The sequence below is a fragment of the Coenobita brevimanus genome, chromosome 35 (genome assembly GCF_032717465.1).
Source record: "Coenobita brevimanus isolate Jiangsu-jjx chromosome 35, ASM3271746v2, whole genome shotgun sequence".
In the NCBI taxonomy this organism is placed as follows: domain Eukaryota; kingdom Metazoa; phylum Arthropoda; class Malacostraca; order Decapoda; family Coenobitidae; genus Coenobita; species Coenobita brevimanus.
The window spans coordinates 15,259,854-15,282,925 of record NC_136988.1 but is presented as its reverse complement, the minus strand read 5'-3'; the positions used below and the strand labels follow the sequence as shown (position 1 = coordinate 15,282,925).

General features: G+C 40.8%; 1 protein-coding gene across 1 annotated transcript in view; it reads right to left on the bottom strand.

The window, feature by feature from the left end:
- LOC145396153 (neuroligin-2-like) overlaps positions 1-23,072 on the bottom strand; it is a 132,145-nt gene that overhangs the window by 12,706 nt on the left and 96,367 nt on the right. The window contains exons 6-9 of the mRNA XM_080269596.1: positions 21,892-21,986; positions 16,768-17,065; positions 8,259-8,436; positions 7,737-7,879 (exon numbers count right to left, since the gene is read on the bottom strand). Coding sequence (XP_080125722.1) covers positions 7,737-7,879; positions 8,259-8,436; positions 16,768-17,065; positions 21,892-21,986 — 714 coding nt within the window. The remainder of the gene's footprint in view (positions 1-7,736; positions 7,880-8,258; positions 8,437-16,767; positions 17,066-21,891; positions 21,987-23,072) is intronic.

Genomic DNA, 23,072 nt, shown 5'->3' with positions numbered 1-23,072 from the left:
CATGGCCAACTAGGCGACGATTAGTCTGGGTCGAAAACCCAGCCCTCCCAGAGGGCCTAGTCAATTGTTCGCTGGCCTAAGCAGCTAGTGTGTGTGTGCATAAATATATATATATATATATATATATATATATATATATATATATATATATATATATATATATATACACACACACATACACACACACACACACACACACACACACACTTTACGACTACATAAGAGTCATTTAGGAAGACAATCAGTTTCTGCCAATGCCCAGTCTTCCCCTCAAGTACGACGCGGAACAGTCCATGTTACATTAAGGTCCACAATTACGTTGGTAGATGTACAGGAGCATAAAGGAAACACAATTAACCAGCCAGCTAAGGAGGAAGAAGGTCTGAGGCAACATGCTAGAGACCCTGTGGAGTTGAGTGAACTGAACTAACTAACAAGGTATAAACTCAAGGACAGCAATGAGGTTTTAAAAAATGGAAATGGACAATGTTTTGTGAAACGTGTTTGTGGTGAGAGAGAAGTAAGAGGTGAAGGGAGAACGAGGAAGTACGTGAAAGTAACAAGGGAGTGAGGGGACAGAGATGGAGGAGACGGTAATATATGGATTGCTTTCCTGAGAGAAAAGAAAATATCGGGAAGGAGGGACTGTTAACAAGATGAAGAATATCAAATAATATTCGGTAGTACGTGCCATGTTCTGCCTCTCCAGTTTCATCAATAAAAATGTGTGTGTGTGTGTGTGTGTGTGTGTGTGTAGCATTTTTAACCTATTCACTTCAAAAGCCTGGATGTACTGGTTTTTCCCTTTTCTTCAACTAGAATCGCCAATCATACAGCAGCGCCATTTATTAAGTACAGAATAAAGACTCAAGACTAACCTTTTTGGCACTGATTATAGGTCATACTGACTATTTTTTGATTATAATAAAATAAATGCATGCATGAAATTTAGTTAGGTAAAATAATTCCCTTTAAAACACAAATTGAACAAAATTCTTAAGCAAGCTTCATAAAACGATATAGCCAAACCATTTTAATTTTGTGCAAAGCTCCGTCAGGTAAGGCTGTGTCGGCAAGCACAAGGGAGGAGGTTGTTTTAAGATGTCTGTCTGTCGTTCACTAAAGTTTTTTAGGAATCAATATATTTCAGTCCCAAAGCTTTCGGAAGTTATGCGAAGCCCAGTATTATGGGTCTTATTCTAACAAAGTAACCCAGTTTACCTTACTCTACTAGCCAAACCCAACCTATCCTCGGAAGGCTGATATAGCTAAACCTAACGCTAACAGACTAACCTAACGTAACCTAGCCTAACCTTAAAGCCTAACCTAGACTTATGTACACTTTCTTGAAAACGTAACTCCTACTGTAATTTGACTGGACTCCGGCGTTTATCGAGGCATACAGTTCATTCTGCATACGATGAAAGCCTGGGAAAGGATAATATACGAAAGAGACTGCGGTAGGGGAAAATCAGTTTACTTTTATGTCGGGTAGAGGGACGAGTGACGCAACATTTGCACTGAGGCAGAAGTTGGAGATATATAGGGAGAGGCAGAGAGGCTTGAATCTAACATTTATTGACCTGGAAAAGGCCTACGACAAAGTGCTACATCAGGAGATCTGGAGGTGTGTGAGGGAGAACAAGACTGTGTGCTGGAGAAGTATGTGAAGGTAGTAAATGTTATGTATGCGAGGACGAGAACCCAGGTCAAAAACAACGTTGGACTGGCAAACAAATTTTTAGTTAAAGTTGGCTTACACCAGAGATATTCTATTAGCTCTTATCATTTTAATATGATTATGAACGTGCTGGTTTGTTTGGTAAGATATCAACTTCTCTGGTGCACGCTTTCTACTGATGACATCTTGCTATGCACCAACAGAAGAGAGCAGATGGGGAGAAAAGAAGAAGAATGCAGAAAGGCGATGGAAGGCAGAGGAATGAAGATCAGTAGAAAGAAAACAGAATACCTAAGGTTCAGCGACAAAATTCATAGCTTACTTTGCAGGGAGAGAGCCAGAAAAGAGTGAATAAGATTAAATATCTTGGTTCCATGGTAACCAAGGATGGAGGCTTGGATGCGGAAATAACCCACCGAATGTAGGTGGGATGGCGAAACCAGAGGAAGCTACTATAAGTGCTGTGCGATAGAAAAATCTCCACGGGTCTTAAGGGTACCGTATATAAAACGTTAGTGAGGTTTAATTTGATGCATGGGACTGAGATGTGGCAATGAAGAAAGCACAGGGAGAAAGCTGGCTGTACAGGAGATGAGAATCTGAGATGGATGTGTGAAATAACGAAGTTGGATAGGATTAGAAATGAGAGAATCAAAAGAACAGTGAAGGAAGGTGAGGTATCCATGAAGGTGCAGGAAAGACTGCAATGATATGGGCAAGTGACGAAATAGGATGATGATTATGTGGGGATGATAGTAATGGAAACCGAGGTACAAGGAAAGAAGAAGAAGGGAAAGCCAAAGATGAAGTGGATAAATTGTGCGAGTGAAGATATGACAGAGGATGGGCTCACGGGGAGGAGGCGCAGGACTGAACTACCATATATGGTGATGACTGACCAAACACATCGACCCCATAAAAGAAAAAAAAAAAAAAAGGAAATGCAAGAAGATGGAAAATAAAGATGAAGAAGACTGCAGTCCGGATATTCGTGGGCAGGGCAAAGCAAACCATAGCAATCCAGGGCAAGGTACGTTGGTAGGACAGAGGAAGAGGCAGTGGGGAATTTACCCAGAATAGGAAGCAAGAAATCCAGGAGTAGGCAGCACCTCTGGGTGAAGGGGACAGTAATGGCAGGGTAGGAGGCCACCGGCAGATTCCGGAAGTGCCGAGGTCTGGGCCTTAAAACTGGGAGCTTGAATGGCTGAGCTGATACCGGAGGATGGTAGCAAAGGCTAATGATGAGAAAATGTTTAAAAGTGTAAGAGATGAACACTAGGGAATGAGATGTTCAAAGCGAAGATAGGAAAGGGAAACTCAAGCATCAAAACGATAAAGAGCAAAGGAATTTTAGAATAAAACGTGCTTTGATTCAGAACCAGAATCTAGAAAATACACCAATTTTGAACCTCGGATGATAATAATCACCACACGTTTTATATATATATATATATATATATATATATATATATATATATATATATATATATATATATATTTATTACCTCTCTCTCTCTCTCTCTCTCTACATTTTTGCTTGGAAATGTTATCACTGTCTAAAGAGATCTTTCTTGATAATGGATCGTTGAGTTCGCTACTTTCTAGACAATGAGAACTTTCTTTGTCAACTGATGTAGAAACCCTTCCTCCCTTGCAGTTCTTGGTACCTGGTTCCTCTTTACTGACAGTTTGAAGTAACGAAATTCTCGGTGCCATCCACATGCAGCTCTACATAACAAGCCCCATCTGGCACCTAACAGATGAAACAAGGAAAGGTGGATATTAGAGCGAATAACATGAGAACGATCTTTATGTTTGCATTTTCCACGAATAAGGCAGAGTGTGCACATTTTGGTGTACTAAATATCAGAAGACGTTCATTCCTGAGTGGCAGTTGCAAAATATAATGACCATCTAAACATGATTATCCAAGAACAATCTAGGAGTGAAGTGGATTTCTACATACAGCACTTGCCGAGGAGGAAACTGTTATTCTCGCTGGAGTCATCAGCATTCTGTAGAGCAGCGTTTCTTAACCTTTTCCAACCTCAGCACCCCCTGCAGTAAGGCCGCACAGTCCAGCACCCCCTTACATCTGGTTACTGGGACTACAGTTGCTACACTGCTACAGTTACTACACTACTACAAGGATAAAGTGAAGTACTCCTTGACGATCTATTTTATACATTCTCCAAAAACAAAATAGCAACGATGCCAATACTAAGCAAAACCATTATATGTTGCATTTTCCAGCACCCCAAGTTAAGAAACGCTGCTGTATAGTGAAAAGTAATGTACGACAGAATGAAAAGAAAAATGTTCTAGTCTCATTTTCATGGTCTGTTCGTTATGATTTTGCGGGAAATACTGTAATTCTGATGGTTCATAACACCACCTTGTGGCTGTGGGTGAAGATGTTGCTATCAAGAGGAATGTCTCATGTATCTCCAATTTTCAAACCAATTGGAAAAATTAATTTCCCGTTTTTCTGTCGTTAAGGCGTAGGGGAGGGATGCCTTGACATTGTGGCACCGATATGTCTGGACAGTGGAGTAGCCTGGTTATTCAAACGTCCTTCACCATTTACGCTCTCTCCATAAAGGAGGATAGTGTGCTATAGGAGGGGGACAACTTTAGACTGCAGTTCAAAGTTCACATTCCGATGGACCTGGGGCTACTTTTTTTTTTTTTTTTTTTACACAAGGGTCGTAGTGATGGTCATCTCTACTGCATTTTATGTTTTACTACCTCTCATTCCCAGTGCTCGATTGCCTCTCGTTGACGTCCAGCCAACCTCATTTCTCCTTTCTGATGGCAGGACATCAAATGAAGCTGGTGATACTACACTCTGGCTTGGAAGAGAAACAGAGACAGGAAACGAGCTGGGAAGTAGTAAAGAAGTAGTAAACCTGAAGGGAAACAGGGAGGCTGGGAATGAACTGTTAAGTAGTACAAAGCCTAAGAGAAACATGTTAGTTGGGAACAAACTGCGGAGTAGAAAGGAAATCAGACAGTAAAACCAAAGGGAAACAGAGTGGTTGGAAATAAGCTGCAAAGTAGAACAATGGCTATCAACCAGCAACAGATCTGTTGGTACAATATTTTGTTGGCTTTTTGCTCTTCGTAGGATGTGACTGAGATATCACTTACATGGATTCCCTCCCTCTGGTCCTAACGTGTAAGGTTTCTATGCTGTGTGGAAAAAAAAAAAAATCAGAAATTTACCTGCATAAGGGGAAGGGATGCAACATTCGTACTGTACAATAATTTCCGTCTGCATTGGAAATGTAACAGTTAACTGTATTACAGTGCCTAATTATTCTGGTATCCTCGCCGCTGTGGATGAAAAATATTAATCTCTGGTCAACCAGAACAGTGAGCAATTAAAACTTAGGAATTAATCCACAGAAAACTTTTGGAGAGTTGGAAAGTGGGGATGAACAATGTAAGAAAGAATACAAAGTGGTGAGGAAGGAGGGCCCTTGGAGGGAGGCTGGGATGTGAGGGTCGAGAAGTAAAAAAGACAGGCAAGAGAGAAGGTAATCAAGGGAGTACTGAGTACAGAGGAGATAAGAGAGAAGCTTGGGTATGTGGAAAGAAAATGGGAAGAGAGGAGGAACAAGGAGATGGGATACACGACGATGCAAGAATACGAATTGCATAAAGAAAGGGAATAAAGTGAGGAAGGAGAGAGAGGATAATATAGCATTATGGGAGGTGTCCAGAAACGTTACGATGGTTTTAATGGGTAATATTCTAGGAACTTACTTCACTTATTATCCTCAAAATGAGCAAGACAATTGGAGTAGTGAGTGAAGGTCTGGAATATGATAAGCTTAGAGGATGGTACCTGTTACTAGGGGAAGGGGTGGTGGTGTCGTGGTTGGTCTGTACTGGTCAGTAATTCAATGTTTCATATGGAAACTGTTTGACATTAAATACGAAGCAGTTGTGACACGAGCAACAGGATAATTAGACGTTAACCTGTACTTTTAAATAACCAGTGTTAAATAATTTCGCGTATTTGCATTTTTGATAAGAATCCATTCAATATTGATGCATCATTTAAAAAACAGCATAGCTAATATAAAACTGAAAAATGTGATACCTGAGAAACAAGCCAATGACTAATAGGTCGCTGCTATTATAAGGATCTCGTATATTGCTAAATTACTTGAACTATGACTACACTAACGTAATTCTGTAATAGCAGGTAAATGCTGTATTTTTGGTGAAACGAAGTTGAGGTTGTAAGGCTTCTGGCAGGATAAAGAAATAACGCGGTAATACGGGAAACTAATGGTATGAAAAGATAAGTATAGGTATATGATGTCCCTAATATTAGGATAATGTAATAAGTAAACCATAGATAATCACTTACATTAGAGTGAAATTATGGATTAATTTTTGGATTCAGCATTCACATTTGCATTAAGCTGTGGATCAATGTCTTACATTATATTCTGAAATACAAAGCATATGTGTCGGATTTACACCCTATATTTAACTTAAACTCTCATCCAACCCCCAAACATAAGTGTACACATAGTAAACAGACAAATCCGGGTCCCTCATGATATGCACATCAATCTGTAGCTTATGGGACGACGACACCAAAATATCGATTATTTAACTTGTTTCTAAAGACCTTCACTTTGCATAATATAATGACCGTGTCTCGTCGTAAGATGTATAGTGATTCGTTTTATTTGATTTCTTATCACTGACGAGTAGTTGTGTTGGCAGACAAAGTCAATGGTCATTATTTTTGTACGAAATGTATCTGTGTCTGTCTGTCTGTGTCGAAAACTCAGATATCAGAGAGTACTGATTGCAGAAGGAAAAGTTATTAATAAAAGTTGTTTAGAGTCACAACTTGAGTTCACGTGTCACTCAACCAGCATTGGGAGCCATCCAGGATGGATACATAATAGTCAAGATTTCATCTAACAGTATTATTACAGTCTATCTGGCTCTCAGAAGACGAGTTGTCTTGTATTATTATTACTGTTCTTGTTATCAAGTCACTCGGATATGTCAGATAAATTTAGAGAAGTCGCGGTGTGAACTTTCCACCATGTTGTTGTTGTTGTTTAAAGATTCCCTGCACCTGTAGTGCAGGCCGGGCCATACGTTAGCCCGGTCAGTGGGGTATGGGCTGGTTAAAAAACAGTAAGGGGGGAGGACAGGACCTGGGAATTGCCCAGCACACACATCCTGTCTCCTGACTGGCTTTGTGGTGTGTGTGTTACCACCATGCATGCAGTGTACTTTGTCAACAGTTGTACTGCGCTTTTGACAGCAAAGATGTGCATTATTTCTTTTTTGTTTTTGTTTTGGTTTTTACACAGCCATGTATCACTGCATTTTGATATTGCTTAACAAACTGGAATAATGCTTTTTCTAGTAACGTTTGATGATCATTGGTTTTTATACTACGATGATAATTCAGGGTGAACTTTATGCCCTTATTATTATTATTTTTTATTATTATTATTGCTGCAACCTTTAGTTTATGACTTTTCAGACTTCAGCCTAATGTTTCACAATATATACCACACACATTACTAAGCATGTCCCGAAAAAAAATCAGGGTAGCTGGTGTTAATATATCTACAATAAAGTCACATCAGTATCGAGAAATTTTAAACTCCGGTTTCTCATTTTTTTTTCTAATCTGAGGAAACAGAACACTAATCCCCATCATCATTACTGCCTACTCTAAACAGTACTTCATCACAAAACAAGTATAAAAACCTATCCAGTCAATGCTTATCATCAACACAGGCAAAACTGATGAAATGAAAGTTATGAGAAAGTGCTACGAAAATGAAGGATTGACCTGTTAAGGAAGTGGTCAGACAACCGAGTGGTTTGTGAAATGTAACTGTACAAGTAAACTACATGACTGAGGCTTAGGTAATTGGAAAGTATTTTACATGCAAGTCATGATTATTTATATAGAGTAAATGCATACTTGAAGTAAGCACGCCAGCACCTGTAAACATCCCCAGTCAGAGACGTTTACTGCGTGTCAGCACGCTATATTACTGACCTTTTGAGGTGGTGGAGGTGGTCCTGAGTAAGGTGTAGTGTCTCATAGGATGCCTTAACACAGTCCGGGGGTCCACCGTAGCTGCTAACGTCCAATCCACCCACGCTCACCACAGATGCCACCTGCGTTACTTGGCACCCCTCCTGCTGCATAAGCAGAAATCGTTATATAAGTAGGTATATTAGATCATATTTTCGTATACAAAGTATGGAGCTTCGTTTGCATTTCTAGCTATTGCCGGAGCAGTGATCTCTGCCTAAAATGCACAATTTTTAATCCCAGGCTGAATCATGGAACAGTTTCATCTGAATTTCCGCAAGACCCGCCAGTACACCTCTACTAATACCATTACATCAGTCTTGAATGAGAAAGACTTAGCATGTATTCAGTATGGATGGGTATTGCCACTGATGTGGCAACATGTACATGACGTGGTTTAGACTGATAGGTCTCAGAGAATGGACTGTCAACTCCATGTCCACAGTTGGACATACAAAAATAAAAGAAGTTTGTTCTCCTCACCTTAGGATGGTGGTGGTGGCCCTGGCATGGAGGGTGGATGGGTCGGCGGCAGAAGAGCATGATGAAGATGAGTGCGTTAAGCAGGAGTAGTGATGCTCCCAGGCCTCCGGTGATCAGGAGGGTGGTGGAGTACTTCACATACTCGCCGCTGTCCACTGCTTCCTGTGTCGGCCAATTGCTGTGGAGGACAGGTGTAGGGGCTCTAGGTCTCTGATCATATACACAGACGAACCGAGAAACACTAGGTTGTGTGGGAAATTTTCAACCGTATTAAAGACTATATATCATTTTAGGCCATGTGTTCTATAAGAATGGAGAAAGAATGATCCTGCGTTACTGTATGTTCCATCAGAGATGCATGACGATTTCATGGCTCTGGAGTTTGTTCAGATGTGGGAAGTAGAAACAAGTGTATTGGAGAAAGGGAGAAGTTTACTGGTTACACGAAAACAGAGAGACTGAGGAGTTAACCAAAGTCTGTTTGCATATAATAATGCTTTGGATGCAAACCAGAGACGAAGAAGAACATAATAAGTTTGTGTGATAAGATTTAGTAAATGGAATATTCTAGGCATGTGGTTCTGAGTATAACAGGAGATGGAACTCAGAGATCTGAGGAAGGCCATACTGAGAAGCCTGTGGAAAGTGTGCAGTGCTGTTCAGGCCAATATACGTGTGAATGAAGGTGTAGTAGTATTCTAAATCAGGGGTTCTCATTTTTTTCTAATGCACGACCCACATAAATGATGTTCTGCTTTTCTGCGACCCTTCAGTGCGGTCTGTTGTACCCATCGTATTCTCATGCATTTTTATTCAACTTAAAAGACATTCGAACGGCACTGGTAACCAGTGTAACTCATTCAATAAGAGGGATTTTTCCTAAGCTCAATGAACTCGTTTGATCCGTTGCAAGAATACAGTACAAAAATTTATTGTACTGAAAACAATAACCATCTCCCCTCGAAGTCGTTCTGTTTCTTCTTCTTTTTTTTTTTTTTTTCAGTATTCAACTTAAACTTGCTACAAGGGAAGAAACCAGTCCAACATTCATCACAGAAATGTCACTTTAAAACTAACTTCGAACCTGTACACAATTAATGAATAACATTATGACATGTGGTTTCTGTTTTGTTATTTTATCATTGTAACCATAGGGGTATTTGTCTTCTCAGTGTGACTGGTAAAATATATGGCAGAATACTCATTGATAGGGATAGGCATATGACAGAGGAGCTAGTTGGAGAAGAACAAGAGGGATTTAGGAAGGGAAAAGAGTGTGTAGATCAGATATTGGTTCTAAGATGTTTAGTGGAGAAGTATCTAGAGTAGGGAAAGAAAGTGTATGCTGCCCTTATGGACTTGGAGAAAGCTTATGACAGAATAGATGGGCAAGGTATGTGGAAGGTATTAAGAATATGTGGGGTGGTGGGGAAATCGTTAAGTGCTGTGAAGAGTATGTACGAAGGAGCTAGGGCTACGGTGCGAGTGGATGGTGACCTGAGTGAGTTCTTTGATCTCAGTGTGGGACTGAAACAGGGTTGTGTCTCCATGGCTGTTTAATATATAAATGGATGGGGTTGTAAAGGAGGTGCAAGGTAGGGCAGTGGATGTGGGGGTGGCTCTATTGAATGAGGGTGAGATTTGGAAGATTCCGGTGTTGCTGTTTGCTGATGATACAGTATTGTTGAGTGAAGATGAATGGGAGTTGCAAGGTTTGGTGAATGAATTTGGGACATTGTGTAGGAAGAGGAATCTGAAAGTTAATGTAAACTAGAGTAAAGTTAAGGTGTTTGAGAGGAATGAAGTCACAGAATGTACAGTGAGGTTGGATGGTGAGGATATGAAGAATGTGAGTTGTTACATAGTCTATGATTTCATCATCCTTTGTGTAATTTTAACGCACAGTATGCTGCATGTTTGATCACGAGCGTGTTCTGCCTCAGTCCCCCCCTTCTACCGTTATAGTAGAGTAAGTCGACATCTCTGTTATACTTTGCGGGATTGTCATCTCTTTGTCCCCATGGCTTCATTTGCGCGTCCTGCTTACAAGTTGTATCAGGCTCTGCTGGCCCCTATATAATGAGCTCAGTCTCTGCATCATTGCCACTTAGATCTGCTCCTCATTTTGTTCACATCTCTGTCCTCCCCTGTACAGATATTATTATTATTGTGAGTGCTCAAGAAATCTCCAAACATCTAGCAGCTGTGTGTAATTTGAGTATAACTGTTGTTGCATTTTTCTTGTACTGTATAGCATAAGTTTAATTTGTAGGCCTAGTGAAGTTTTTGTAATTCATGTAGGGATCTTTATGTCAGTCATTTTTGATAATAGTTTGTATCTGTAATTATTTATCTGGCATTCACTGAGTATTATCTGGTATCTCATTTTATCAGGGCTGACTTAGATAAATTTACTCTTGCTAATTTTGTGTTAATGGAGGCTATTGCAGTTAACCATATATTTAACCTGTTTATTTGCCATCACATTATCCTTATGAGTTCTGAATGTTTTATTGTTAGTTTGTGCATTAAACTTTAACTTGTAATTTTACCTAACTCTTTTGTTTTGAACCTGGAACTTTACGGGACAGTAGTGACTCTTCGTATTCTCACTTAAAGTGTACATTATCTTTCTCTGTTCCGTAACATAAATTTGGCGACCTCATATCAGGATATTCAGGATATTATCATAAGGATATTGTTTGATATTTTGTGACTGTGATATATTCATGATGGCTACTATTTCTACACTTGATGAAGCCAAAGATTTTTTGTCAAATGTGCAAACAGTGTGATATAGAAAACAGAACAAAGAATGAACTTAAGCTTGTTGCTCAACAATTGGGAATTGCAGTTCACTCTCATCATTCTAAAGATCAAATTGTTGGCATGATTAATAAAAGCTTGTTTAATGTAACTCCTCCAAATGAGTAAACGCAGATTGAATTAGCTAAGTTACAGCGCAGGAGGCTCGCGTGAAGGAAGCTGAATTTCAAGCACGTGCTAAGGAGGCTGAGTCTCAGGCTAAGGAGGCGGAATCTCAGGCTCGTATTGAAGAGGCACAGGTACAGGCTCAGGCACAAGTTGAACTTGCCAGGATTCAGGCAGACCATGAGTATCGCATGAAACAATGGTGGAACTGGATCATCTAGCTCTGATGATTTTGATGTGGCTAAAAATGTTAAACTTGTCCCTCCTTTTAATGAATCTGATTTAACAAAGTATTTTCAGTTGTTTGAGAGGGTAGCTACAGGTTTTAATTGGCCTAAGGAGTATTGGCCAGTACTCCTTCAAACTGTTCTCACCGGTAAAGCTCAAGTAACTTATGCATCTTTGCCTCAGGATCAGTCTGATAATTATGATGTAGTTAAGAGCTTGATTCTTAAGGCCTATGAGCTTGTTCCTGAAGCTTATAGAGTAAAATTTAGGACAACATACAAGCAAGATAAGCAATCCCATGTTGAGTATGCAAAAATCAAAGAAGATCTGTTAGAGCAGTGGTTAAATTCTAAGAATGTGGATTCTGATTTTGACAAATTTAAGCAGATGATTTTGCTGGAGGATTTCAAAAGGTGTATTTATAAAGATGTAAGCCTATATCTTGATGAGAAAAGAATAGATAATTTGTCTGATGCTGCAGTTTTAGCTGATGAGTATGTTCTCACTCACAAGAGATATTCTAGAGAAAAAGGGAAAGCTGAGAGTAAGTATGTTGCCTCTACTCAGAGTACAGGTAACAGGAAAGAGAATAAGGATGATGTTTCTCAGGAAGTAAATACCAGCTTCACCTCTAGATTTCAGAAAAGTAAATGTACTTATTGTAGTAAGCTTGGTCATACTACGGAGAGATGTTTCAGGAGACAGCGTGATGTGAACAAAAGGAGTCTTTAAATATTCAGTGGTCTAGTGTCCACTCTTGAGAGTTCCCAGAATTCTTTAACTGAGTTAACTGAACCTGCTTTGAGGGGTAACTTAAATTCTCATAATGGAGCTCCTCTTTTGAGCAGTAACGTGGGTGACACTCTCAAGAGTTCATGTGCTAATTTCCTGTCTGATGGTTTTGTCAGTCCTCTGGACAGTAATGACAGGAAATCAGTTCAAATATATCGTGATACAGGTGCTTGCCAATCCCTTATGCTGACCAGTGTTCTAGGCTCTAATTTTAATTCCTCTGATGAAACTGTAATCTTACAAGGTGTAGGGAATAATTACTTCTGTTCCTCTGTGCAGAGTGAATTTAGAGTCTGGTTTTGTTAATGGTTCTGTTATGGTTGGGTTGGTTGAGACACTCCCAATGTCAGGTGTAACTTTCTTACTTGGAAATGATATTGGTGGAAGTCAAGTGTGTCCAGCTCCTCAGTTGTCTAGTGAGCCAGTGGCTGCGACCCAGGATTGCGATGTCCCTGATGTGTTCCCTGCATGTGCTGTCACTAGGGCTAAGTCTAAAGTTACTGGTGATTTAGAGGATAATGATGATGATGATGTTATCCTAGCTGACACTTTTCTTGCTAATTTGGACCACTCACCAGATGAGGCAGTACCCCGTAGTGTTGATAATTTGTCTCGTCAAGAGTTGGTTGAGTTGCAGGTTGCTGACCCTGAGTTGAAAGGTCTAGCTAACTCTGCTTACAGTGAAGAAGAGTCAGCCGGTGCTTCTACTTGTTATTATGTAAAGTTAGGAGTACTTATGAGGAAGTGGAGACCCCAACAGCATCAAAGCCGACTGTGAATGGGAGGTTGTACATCAAGTTGTCATCCCCTCGTGTTTGTAGGCAGGATATCATTAGAGTGGCTCATGATTCCAGTTTGGCAGGACACCTTGGGTGAGAAGACTGTGGCACACATTTTGAAACACTTCTACTGGCCAGGTATCTTCAGGGATGTTTCCTGGTATTGTAAGTCTTGTCACACCTGTCAAGTTGTGGGAAGTGTAATCAGATCGAAAAGGTTGCACCTCTAGTTCCCATTCCTCCTTTTGAGGCGCCTTTCACCCGTGTGTTGGTGGATATTGTGGGCCCTCTTCCTAAGACTTCTTCAGGATTTTCTTATGTGTTGACCATGATTGATATGGCTACTCGTTATCCTGAAGCCATTCCACTCAGAAATATCTCAGCAAAGAACGTGGTTAAGGAAATGCTAGGGTTCTTCACAAAGTTTGGTCTGCCCAAGGAGGTACAGTCAGACCGAGAAGTAATTTCATGTCAAATGTTTTCAAACAGTCTCTGAAAGAGTTGGGCATCTCCCAGATCACGTCTTCAGCTTACCATCCCCAGACCCAAGGAGCGTTGGAGAGATATCATCAAACACTCAAATCGATGCTCAAGAAATACTGTTTGGAACATCAGAAAGACTGGGATAAAGGTCTTCCATTCGTTGTGTTTGCTGCAAGAGAATCTCCAAATGAATCACTGGGCTTCTCACCTTTTGAACTACTGTTTGGCCATGAAGTAAGAGGACCCCTTAAGTTACTCAAGGAATGCTGGCTGTCGGAGGAAGATGACGTCAACCTGCTGGAGTATGTGATGAAGTTCAAAGAACGGCTGTCCACTGCTTTACAGCTGGCGAGAGAGAATTTAGGAGCTGCTCAGGAGAAGATGAAGACTTGGTATGATAAGAAGTCCAGGTTACGCCACTTTCAGCCAGGAGATCAGGTTTTGATTCTGCTACCAGTTCATGGGCAACCTCTTCAAGCCAAGTTTAGTGGCCCTTATTTCGTGGAGAAGAAACTCAGTGATGTCAGCTATGTCATCGCCACACCAGATCGTAGAAAGAGCAAGCAACTATGTCACATCAACATGCTAAAGTTATATCACAGGCGGGACGAAAATAATCCAGTCTGCACTGTGGCCTGTTCCACCCGAGTCTGCAAGTGAAGCTCTCCCATGCAGTTTGAGCCTGAGTGATAGTTTGGGAAGAATCCTGATATCATGAATGATCTCCAGACTAAGCTTTCTCATCTACCTCCCAAGGAAAGGCAGGAGTTTTCGGCATTACTGCAGGAGTACCCGCAAGTGTTCCGTGCCACTCCAGGAAGAACCACTGTGTTGATGCATGATGTCGATGTTGGAGACGCAAAGCCAGTTAGATTGCATCCTTGCCGTGTGAACCCAGTGAAAGTTCCTCTCATCCAGAAGGAGCTTGGCTACCTGTTGGACCGCATGATGATTGAGCCCTGTCAGAGCGAGTGGAGTTCTCCTGTCACTCTGGTCCCTAAGCCAGGTGGGTCGCAGCGGCTTTGCATCGACTACAGACATGTTAATCAGATAACTAAAACAGACACTTAACCTCCCCCTCGCGTGGAGGATTGCATGGACAGGATCGGAAAGGCTGGGTGCATAAAGGTAAGTTTGATTTGTTAAAGGGATACTGGCAAGTACCTATGACTGAACGTGCTAGGGAGATCTCATATTTATGTAACATTAGGAAAGTCATTTGCATGTTCTGTAATGCCATGTACAGATTGTTTTAGAGTAATACGAAATTTCCTTTGTAAATTTCTTTTTTCTTTGTGGGGAGGTGTTACATAGCCTATGATTTCATCATCCTTTGTGTAATTTTAACGCACAGTATGCTGCATGTTTGATCACGAGCGTGTTCTGCCTCAGTCCCCCCTTCTACCGTTATAGTAGAGTAAGTCGACATCTCTGTTATACTTTTTGCGGGATTGTCATCTCTTTGTCCCCATGGCTTCATTTGCGCGTCCTGCTTACAAGTTGTATCAGGCTGCTGGCCTATATAATGAGCTCAGTCTCTGCATCATTGCCACTTAGATCTGCTCCTCATTTTGTTCACATCTCTGTCCTCCCTGTACAGATATTATTATTATTGTGAGTGCTCAAGAAATCTCCAAACATCTAGCAGCTGTGTAATTTGAGTATAACTGTTGTTGCATTTTTCTTGTACTGTAGCATAAGTATCATTTGTAGGCCTAGTGAAGTTTTTGTAATTCATGTAGGGATCTTTATGTCAGTCATTTTTGATAATAGTTTGTATCTGTAATTATTTATCTGGCATTCACTGAGTATTATCTGGTATCTCATTTTATCAGGGCTGACTTAGATAAATTTACTCTTGCTAATTTTGTGTTAATGGAGGCTATTGCAGTTAACCATATATTTAACCTGTTTATTTGCCATCACATTATCCTTATGAGTTCTGAATGTTTTATTGTTAGTTTGTGCATTAAACTTTAACTTGTAATTTTACCTAACTCTTTTGTTTTGAACCTGGAACTTTACGGGACAGTAGTGACTCTTCGTATTCTCACTTAAAGTGTACATTATCTTTCTCTGTTCCGTAACAGAGTGCATTCAAGTACTTGGGTAGTGTGATGAGTAAGAATGGAACGTTGGGGGATGAAGTGCGTGAAAGGGTACAGCAGTGAAGGAAGGTTGTTGGTTCACTGAATGCAGTGAAGAGAAATAGGGAGGTGAGTATGGAAGTTAAGAAGTCACTGCATGATAATATTGTGATCCCTAACCTGACGTATGGAAGCGAGGCGTGGACCTTGCAAGAGGGGAACAAGTGAAGAGTGAGAGCAGTGGAAATGAGTTACTTGAGAGGAGCATGTGGAGTGACATGGAGGGACAGGGTGATGAATGAAGAAGTGAAGGAACGTTGTGGGGTAGATGTGGATGTGGTTGAGAAGATTAGGAGACATACACTGAGGTGGTTTGGACATGTGGAGAGAATGGAGAATGAAAGACTGACTAAGAGGGTGTATGTAGGTGAGGTGGAGGGAGGGAGGGGGAGGGGTAGACCGAGGATGAGGTGGAGGGATGGAGTTGAGAGATAAATGAGGGACGGGGGAGTGAGTTGGGGAGAGGGTAGTCAAATGGTGTGTGACAGAGCAACTTGTTTGTGGCCACCCTTTGCGGGATTGGGGCGTCGGGCTATAGATAGATAGACAGAAGATTATGAAGGATGTATGCACATTGCAGGCCAAAATATTTGGATCGTGCACGAAAACCAATGTATAGGCCTACACTATGTCTGAATTCCAGGAAGCATGTTAGTATATGATACTAAGAGTGTTGTAAAACTTGATTATCGCAAAATAATCTATCTATCTATCTATTGCCAGACGCCTCAATCCCGTTTGGGGTGGCCACAAACAAATCGCCTCCACGTCGCCCTGTCCCCCGCCATTTCACTGCCCTGCTCCCAACACACACACCCCTCTCTCATATACCTCTACACACCATCCCTCCATCTCATCCTCGGCCTCCCCCTCCCTCTTCCCCCCTCCACCTCACTCACATTCACTCTCTTCGTCAGTCTCTCACCCTCCATCCTCTCAATAATCAATATGCATATTTTGGGGCTTATCCGTTCAAGTAATTAAATGTATTAGAATCATTCAGTGTGTATACAAATATGTAAGATTTATAAAAGAGTGGAACATGGGGATAGGTATGCAGCTTGTAAAATTATCTGGAAGTTAAAAAATTTGTACTGGTGACAATGATGGTGATCCACCTGGTGATGGACGAGTGTGCAGGTAACTTACCTGAATACTGTGGGGGAGAGTGGCAGTGTTGTGGTAAGTCGTGATGTGGGATGCGTTGATGGCATGGCCACACTGGGCGTGGAGGTGGCGGTAGCGGTGGTGGTAGTGTTGGGCGGTAGGAAGAGCCAAGGGTCTGGAGGCTTCACCACGCCGTAGAACAGATTTGGATCACTGCTCACCATCCAGGAGTTTGGGTCTGGATGGGAGGACCTGCCGGCTGCTTCTAACTCGGGAACTAGCCAATTCCACAGGGCCAGCTGGTGTGCGCGGTACTGTGACCTCACGCTGGGAGGAACATCTGTGACAGGAACAGAGGCGTGCGATTATTTTTTACCTATGGGGTTGGCCCAGTGGTTAGAAAAGTTATCTGCTGTAAGAAAGGAAACGATTGCAAGTCGTGGCTGCGGACAGGGAAACTTCTGATGATTTACATTTCGATTATGCAGATTTTTCTGATGTTGCTCAAGACCGACGAACTTGTCATTAAAAGACTCCTGCTAATGCCATTATGCCTTTCAGTGAGACAACTCTTGCATGTATTAGCACCAATGTAGTGATTCGTGGAGTGTGGCACGTAGGAGCAGTGCTGGGCCTCCGTGATCAGACAACCCAGACTACCAAATATATATCCAAAGTGTCTGCATACTCGTATACTGACTGGTAGAAGGATGTGGTAATGTACATCTATGGATGAGACTGGCGAGATGAGAGTACCTGTCATGGGAGAACTGTAGATGGAAAACTGTGCATTCATGGCACATTCATGAATTTCCTTCCTGACGTACCATGTATCATCTGTGGGCAACGAAACCCTCCAGTCCTTTCTCAACTTACGAATATCATACAGCAGGAGGAACTGAGAAGCGGAACAGGCAAACCTATTTTGTCGACTATACAAAGACAAAAATCAGACAAACACTGCTATAGTTATGGACTGCAGTACAACAAAAACTGCCTAAAGGATAATCACAGCTAGACAACAAAACAATTCCTAAATAACATATCTTACAGTCATTGGTGGTATATTAGACCCATATATTAAACCAGAAAGGGAAAGGTACTGTAAGTGTAAATGACCAGCAATATACAATGATAATACACTGTGATGTAGATCACACGGTGAAGAGTTAGTTTTCTTGGTACCACAGTATGAAACGTTACAGTTGTACGGAAGGACAGTGAAGAATCATTAGTTATTAAGAAACTGTATGCTGATGTGTATCATATCATCATCAGTATTCTGAAGAAAGACCTACAGTCAAAACAATGTACAGGATTTATGACATTAAAGATTGGTCATTTTGTCCGGGAAAAAGCAATGAAGCATGCGAAGCACTTTAATGATTATAAAAGAATCGTTTCATTCTATTAATGCACCTTACATATACAGACACACTTTAAAATCTAGTATCAGCTTCGAAAGAAAGAAGGGGGAAAATCCTTTAAGACAATGGACAAAACCCTTCTTTGCAATGCGTTAAGTATCAAGTTACACATTTTATAGGCGAATATCATAGGATCAGCAGGACCACATCCTTTGAAAAGGGTAATTATACTGGTAATATACGGAAGTTAGAGGACAGGTCGTATGCTTCATCCTTTAATCACGGAAAGGACGTATCTAATGCACTGCCGATTGTATACTGTGATCAGATCTAGTTGTTTATTTAGTCCAATAAATAGCCTTGAAAAATTAGGATCTTGCCTTTCCCATCTCGATATGAGTTTAAAGTATAAATCTTTAGAACACAGGAGTAATTTACTTTGCAGACCAAACTGATACTGACTCTGGTCAATCATTACTAATTTAAAGGTAAAATGCGAGTCAGTAGTCGTACTTGGTCTTGTAGTGGCTTGATGCAGCGCCTTGGTTTTCCTTGCAACACGCTTATCACCAACACAGTTACCTCTCGCCACCATCACCACAGACTAATATCATTATTACCGTTATGATCAATTCACAAACCCGAATAAAACGACATACTCACATTGATTTTGCACACAGCAGTTACTTGTTTGTTTCAGGAGTACTAGCACCAGCAAATTTTTGTGCCAGTTGCTCGTACACGCCTGTTTTTTTCATTACAAGTGTTGACCTATATAAAAAAAAAAAAAAAATCCACATTTCAACTTAAAAGTAAATGTTTTTTTTTTTTTAGTTTATTCCTACAGCTGGTATTGTAATTTTGGAAAGCTGGCAAAACGACGTAATAGCCAGATCAACGAATCTTTCAAAAACATTTTTATTACTTTAATTTATACCACAAAACAATGTAAATGTCACTTATAACAAAGACTTCTTGGAATGTGGGGATGATTATATGAGCGGTGAAGTGACTGTGTGTGTGTGTGTGTGTGTGTGTGTGTGTGTGTGTGTGTGTGTGTGTGTGTGTGTGTGTTTGCAGCTCCAGTGCACAAACTTGAATCTAATGCCGTCTCTTTTCTTTTTTTAATTCAGACTACTAAAGTACTCTTACCAAAGCACTGTAAATATTACAGTATGTGACTGGTGAACGCTCTCTAACCCTTCCAGTTCAAAAAGTCTGTCTTAAACAAAACAATAGGATTGGGTTGTATCAACTACCAAGAATAATGCGTAAAACTCGTTCTCATGCTATAGGGATTAATCTGATGACAACATTCTATCCGGACCATGCCCTTTCTCCTGTAATGTCCGCCCTTGACCAGTTTTTACACCTCTTGCTCTTCCATCAATCCTCCCCCCCCCTTTTTTCCCCGCGATTTAGTTCCCTTATATGTTTTTTTTTTTCCCTAGATTTAGCGTGTATTTAACCTGTAACACTTTTTTTCCTATTCTTGCTTTGCTCTTCAAGGACCTCCCCCGCCTCCCCCCCTTCTCTCTCTCTCTCTCTCTCTCTCTCTCTCTCTCTCATCACAATCACCATGTCACGAATCAAATTCGCGACATTTCCCTTTTGTGAGAAGCCACGAACTATTAGTGGAAAACTCACTGTTTATCGTTCAGTTAACCGCTCATTCGGACGGAAGCTTTGTCAAATCAATTTTTCATTGTCATACGTGATCGTCTCTGTGTGAGACATTAGCGCATCCACTGAGCGATTTGTTTAGGGCGCGTTTCGCTCACTCGACTGTTAATAAATGCGGCCTACTGCTCCCCCTTTTTTTCCCACGACTTACGCAGTCGAGTGTTTGCTGTGACGGAAAGAGGTCCTGTGCTCCAGAAGTGAGAGTAGAGAGAGGTCAGCTAGTACCCAAACTCCACTGAGTATAGTTTCTCCAAGCTCCCACCCCCTGGGTGATACACAGCATTCATCGATCAGTATTTCCTTTTTGTATTTTCCTAGTCTTAAGAGTTTAGTTAAGGTGTTTTTCCTAGGCGTAAGTATTTAGCTCTTGTGTGAGTGAGTGAGTGCGATCTCATTAATTTGAATTCATTTGAAATGTAACGTTAAATTTATTTTGTAATCAATAAATTTAACAGTTCTTTTGCTTGAGCTTAATGTAATGTAAACTCTTGTTTCATTTCTCCATAATTAAGCTTATTTTCCATATAGCTCCTAGCTTGCATAAACGTTTTGCCATTCATAACTGGTACTTAGGCCAGTTTTGTTGTATTAAGCTTAAAATCCGTTGTGCCACCTAGGAGTTAAGCATCAGCAAGAACCTGATATTATTATTAGTATTAGTTATTTATTGTCAGGGGTGAAGTAACTTTCTCCAGAGGCTAACAGTACTAGTTATCAGCATTTGTGAGTAATTAGTCTCTGCTGTGTACTGTTGAGAAAGTTTATAAATTCTCGTTCTGAGAGAATCGTGCGAAGCAGGCCAGCGTAAAGTAATCGTTGTTTGATTTAGTAAGACAATCATTGTCCCTGCTCTTCAATATTATTGAATATTATTATCAATTTAAATAATAATAAGCATTTATTTTAAAAACACCGTGATATTTTAAAAACCCCGTGACACACCACTCTTCCGTTAACACATCAATCACTACCCACTCACCACGACTAGCCCCTCCGGTATCTCTCACCTCAGCTACCGACCCCACTATTTCCAATCTCTCACCACCACCATCACCTCTGACAACCACTACCGCCACCATAAATTCAGGGCGACAAGAGATAACGGCAAACTTCTGTCACAAAAGAATGAAGAACAAATCATAGAGGGAAGGTCGATCAAAGGCTCTCACTCCCAATGACAACCCAACCGAAACGGGACTCTGCTTTGCTATCCTACTCTTAGCTACGGTGCTGGATAGGGACGTCTTCATGCGGTGACGCCAATGTAACCGTTCGATTATCCTGACCAGTTGTACAAACGTCCCTCAACTCCCTCCCTATCTCTCGAAAGGAGGAAGATCGACTGCAGGAGAAACAGAACTTCATCCTGTAGTCCAGCTGAGCATGGAACCACATGAACCACAACAATCTTAACTCTTTCACTCCGATGACGTATTCATAATACCGCATTGATTTTTCAGTTTATGAGAGAGATTTTGAACAAAAGGGTTAGAAGCAGCCATTACCTACCCCTTCACTACAAGTGGTGTCGCCGAAACCGGATATAAACACATGGAGGCAGGAAGGAAAAATAGAAGCTGAACACGTCACCGGACTAACTTCCGTATTCTTTAGGTTCGGTAATTGAATATCAATGCTTCCTATTCATTTCAACAACCTTAGTCCATTACTGCAACCTATGCATCACTTTTTTTTAGTTTAAGAGACTTTTAAAACTTAAAAGATTAGCCAGGTAAAAAAGAAAAAATATATGTATAAAAAGCATCTCCTGATTTAGGATTTAGAGGATAAAAGTTGTGAAGACTGCCAATGACTATATAGTCTGTTTGGTTAGTAAATTATCATAATCATCATTATCATATCATCGTCGATGTTGTCGTCAGCAGCAGCAAGATCTTTTTCCTCAACTAAGAGTGGGATGCAGGAAGCAATAAAATAGAAAGAAGGACAGAAGGAGAACTACGAACAGCATGCCTGGTAAAATAAGCCAGACACTCATTTCATTTGCCACACAAGCTCCAGGTCATAAACCTAATTCTCTTCACATCTCTACAGTATTTTCCTATATAACGAACATCACCGTACCTGTTAATTTCTATAAGTCTGTGCAACTCACCTATCCTGAGGAACTGCCGTTTGTCTGGTGTGTAGCGAGGCCAGGCCACTGCAGCGAACCCTGGCGACGGAGATTCCCTCGGTAGGTTGGGATCCCTGGTGGAAGATGGTGTCAGCCAGTCCATGCCATGCCTATGAAAGCCGTACTAACTTAATGTAACATATCATAACATAACCCTGGAGATGGTGGCTCCTTAGGTAGGTTCAGGTTACTGGTGGAAGAAGACCATCAGTCAGCTAGTACATGCCATCTTAGTGTAGGTATACCAATCTAACAACCTAACCATGAAGAGGGAGAATTCACCGGAAGAGCAGAGTCCTTGGAGACAGAAGAGTCTCGGGACCTGGATTCACATAACATGTGACAGTGATATGATAATTGCAGGAAAGACAAGGAAAAAAGAGTGGATAATCTGCTAATGTCTCCTCTTCCTCCTCCTTGAGGTCTTATTGCAGATTATGTTTTTTGTTTTTCTTTTTTGGTACTGCAGGAAGATAATGTAAAGGAAAATGTATAATCCTTGCATTTTTTGCTTCAATGAGAGAGAGAGAGAGAGAGAGAGAGAGAGAGAGAGAGAGAGAGAGAGAGAGAAACTGGATTCATAGACCTGCGGAGAAAATATTCGTACATCAGCTGATGCAACAGCTGACATGTCAAATCAACTTAAAATTTCAAATTGAGCAACTTTGTATTTAATCAGAAAGCCGCTAAAATGCCTCCACATAGCCGAGATTGAAACTTGCCTAATGGTCAGATGATGTGTCAGCTGACGCAACAGCTGACATATTAAATCAACTCAAAATTTCAAGCTGAGCAACTTTGTATTTGATGAGAAAATCGATTAGAGCCCTCCATGAGCAGATATTCGAATTTTCCTTGAGGTAGGAAAAAAAAAATCCCCAGCTGTACCACTGTCAATTTGTTGGTTTCGCGGCAGGTAAAAAAAAAAAATAATAAAATAAAAGGGTGTTACGATTGGGTATTAATTTTAAATATCTATGAACTGAACCTCAGGTCCGTATTCTGATAAGCTGAAGAGTCTTCTTAGTATCTCTCCCTTAGTAATTTCTAATGCATATAGTACCCATCCATCTACAGACCAATCTTTTTTGTATCACCAAGCGCAGAGAAGCCCGGGGCTAGGGTACTCAGTGAGTGGGTGCTTGGTTTAGTATTCTCTT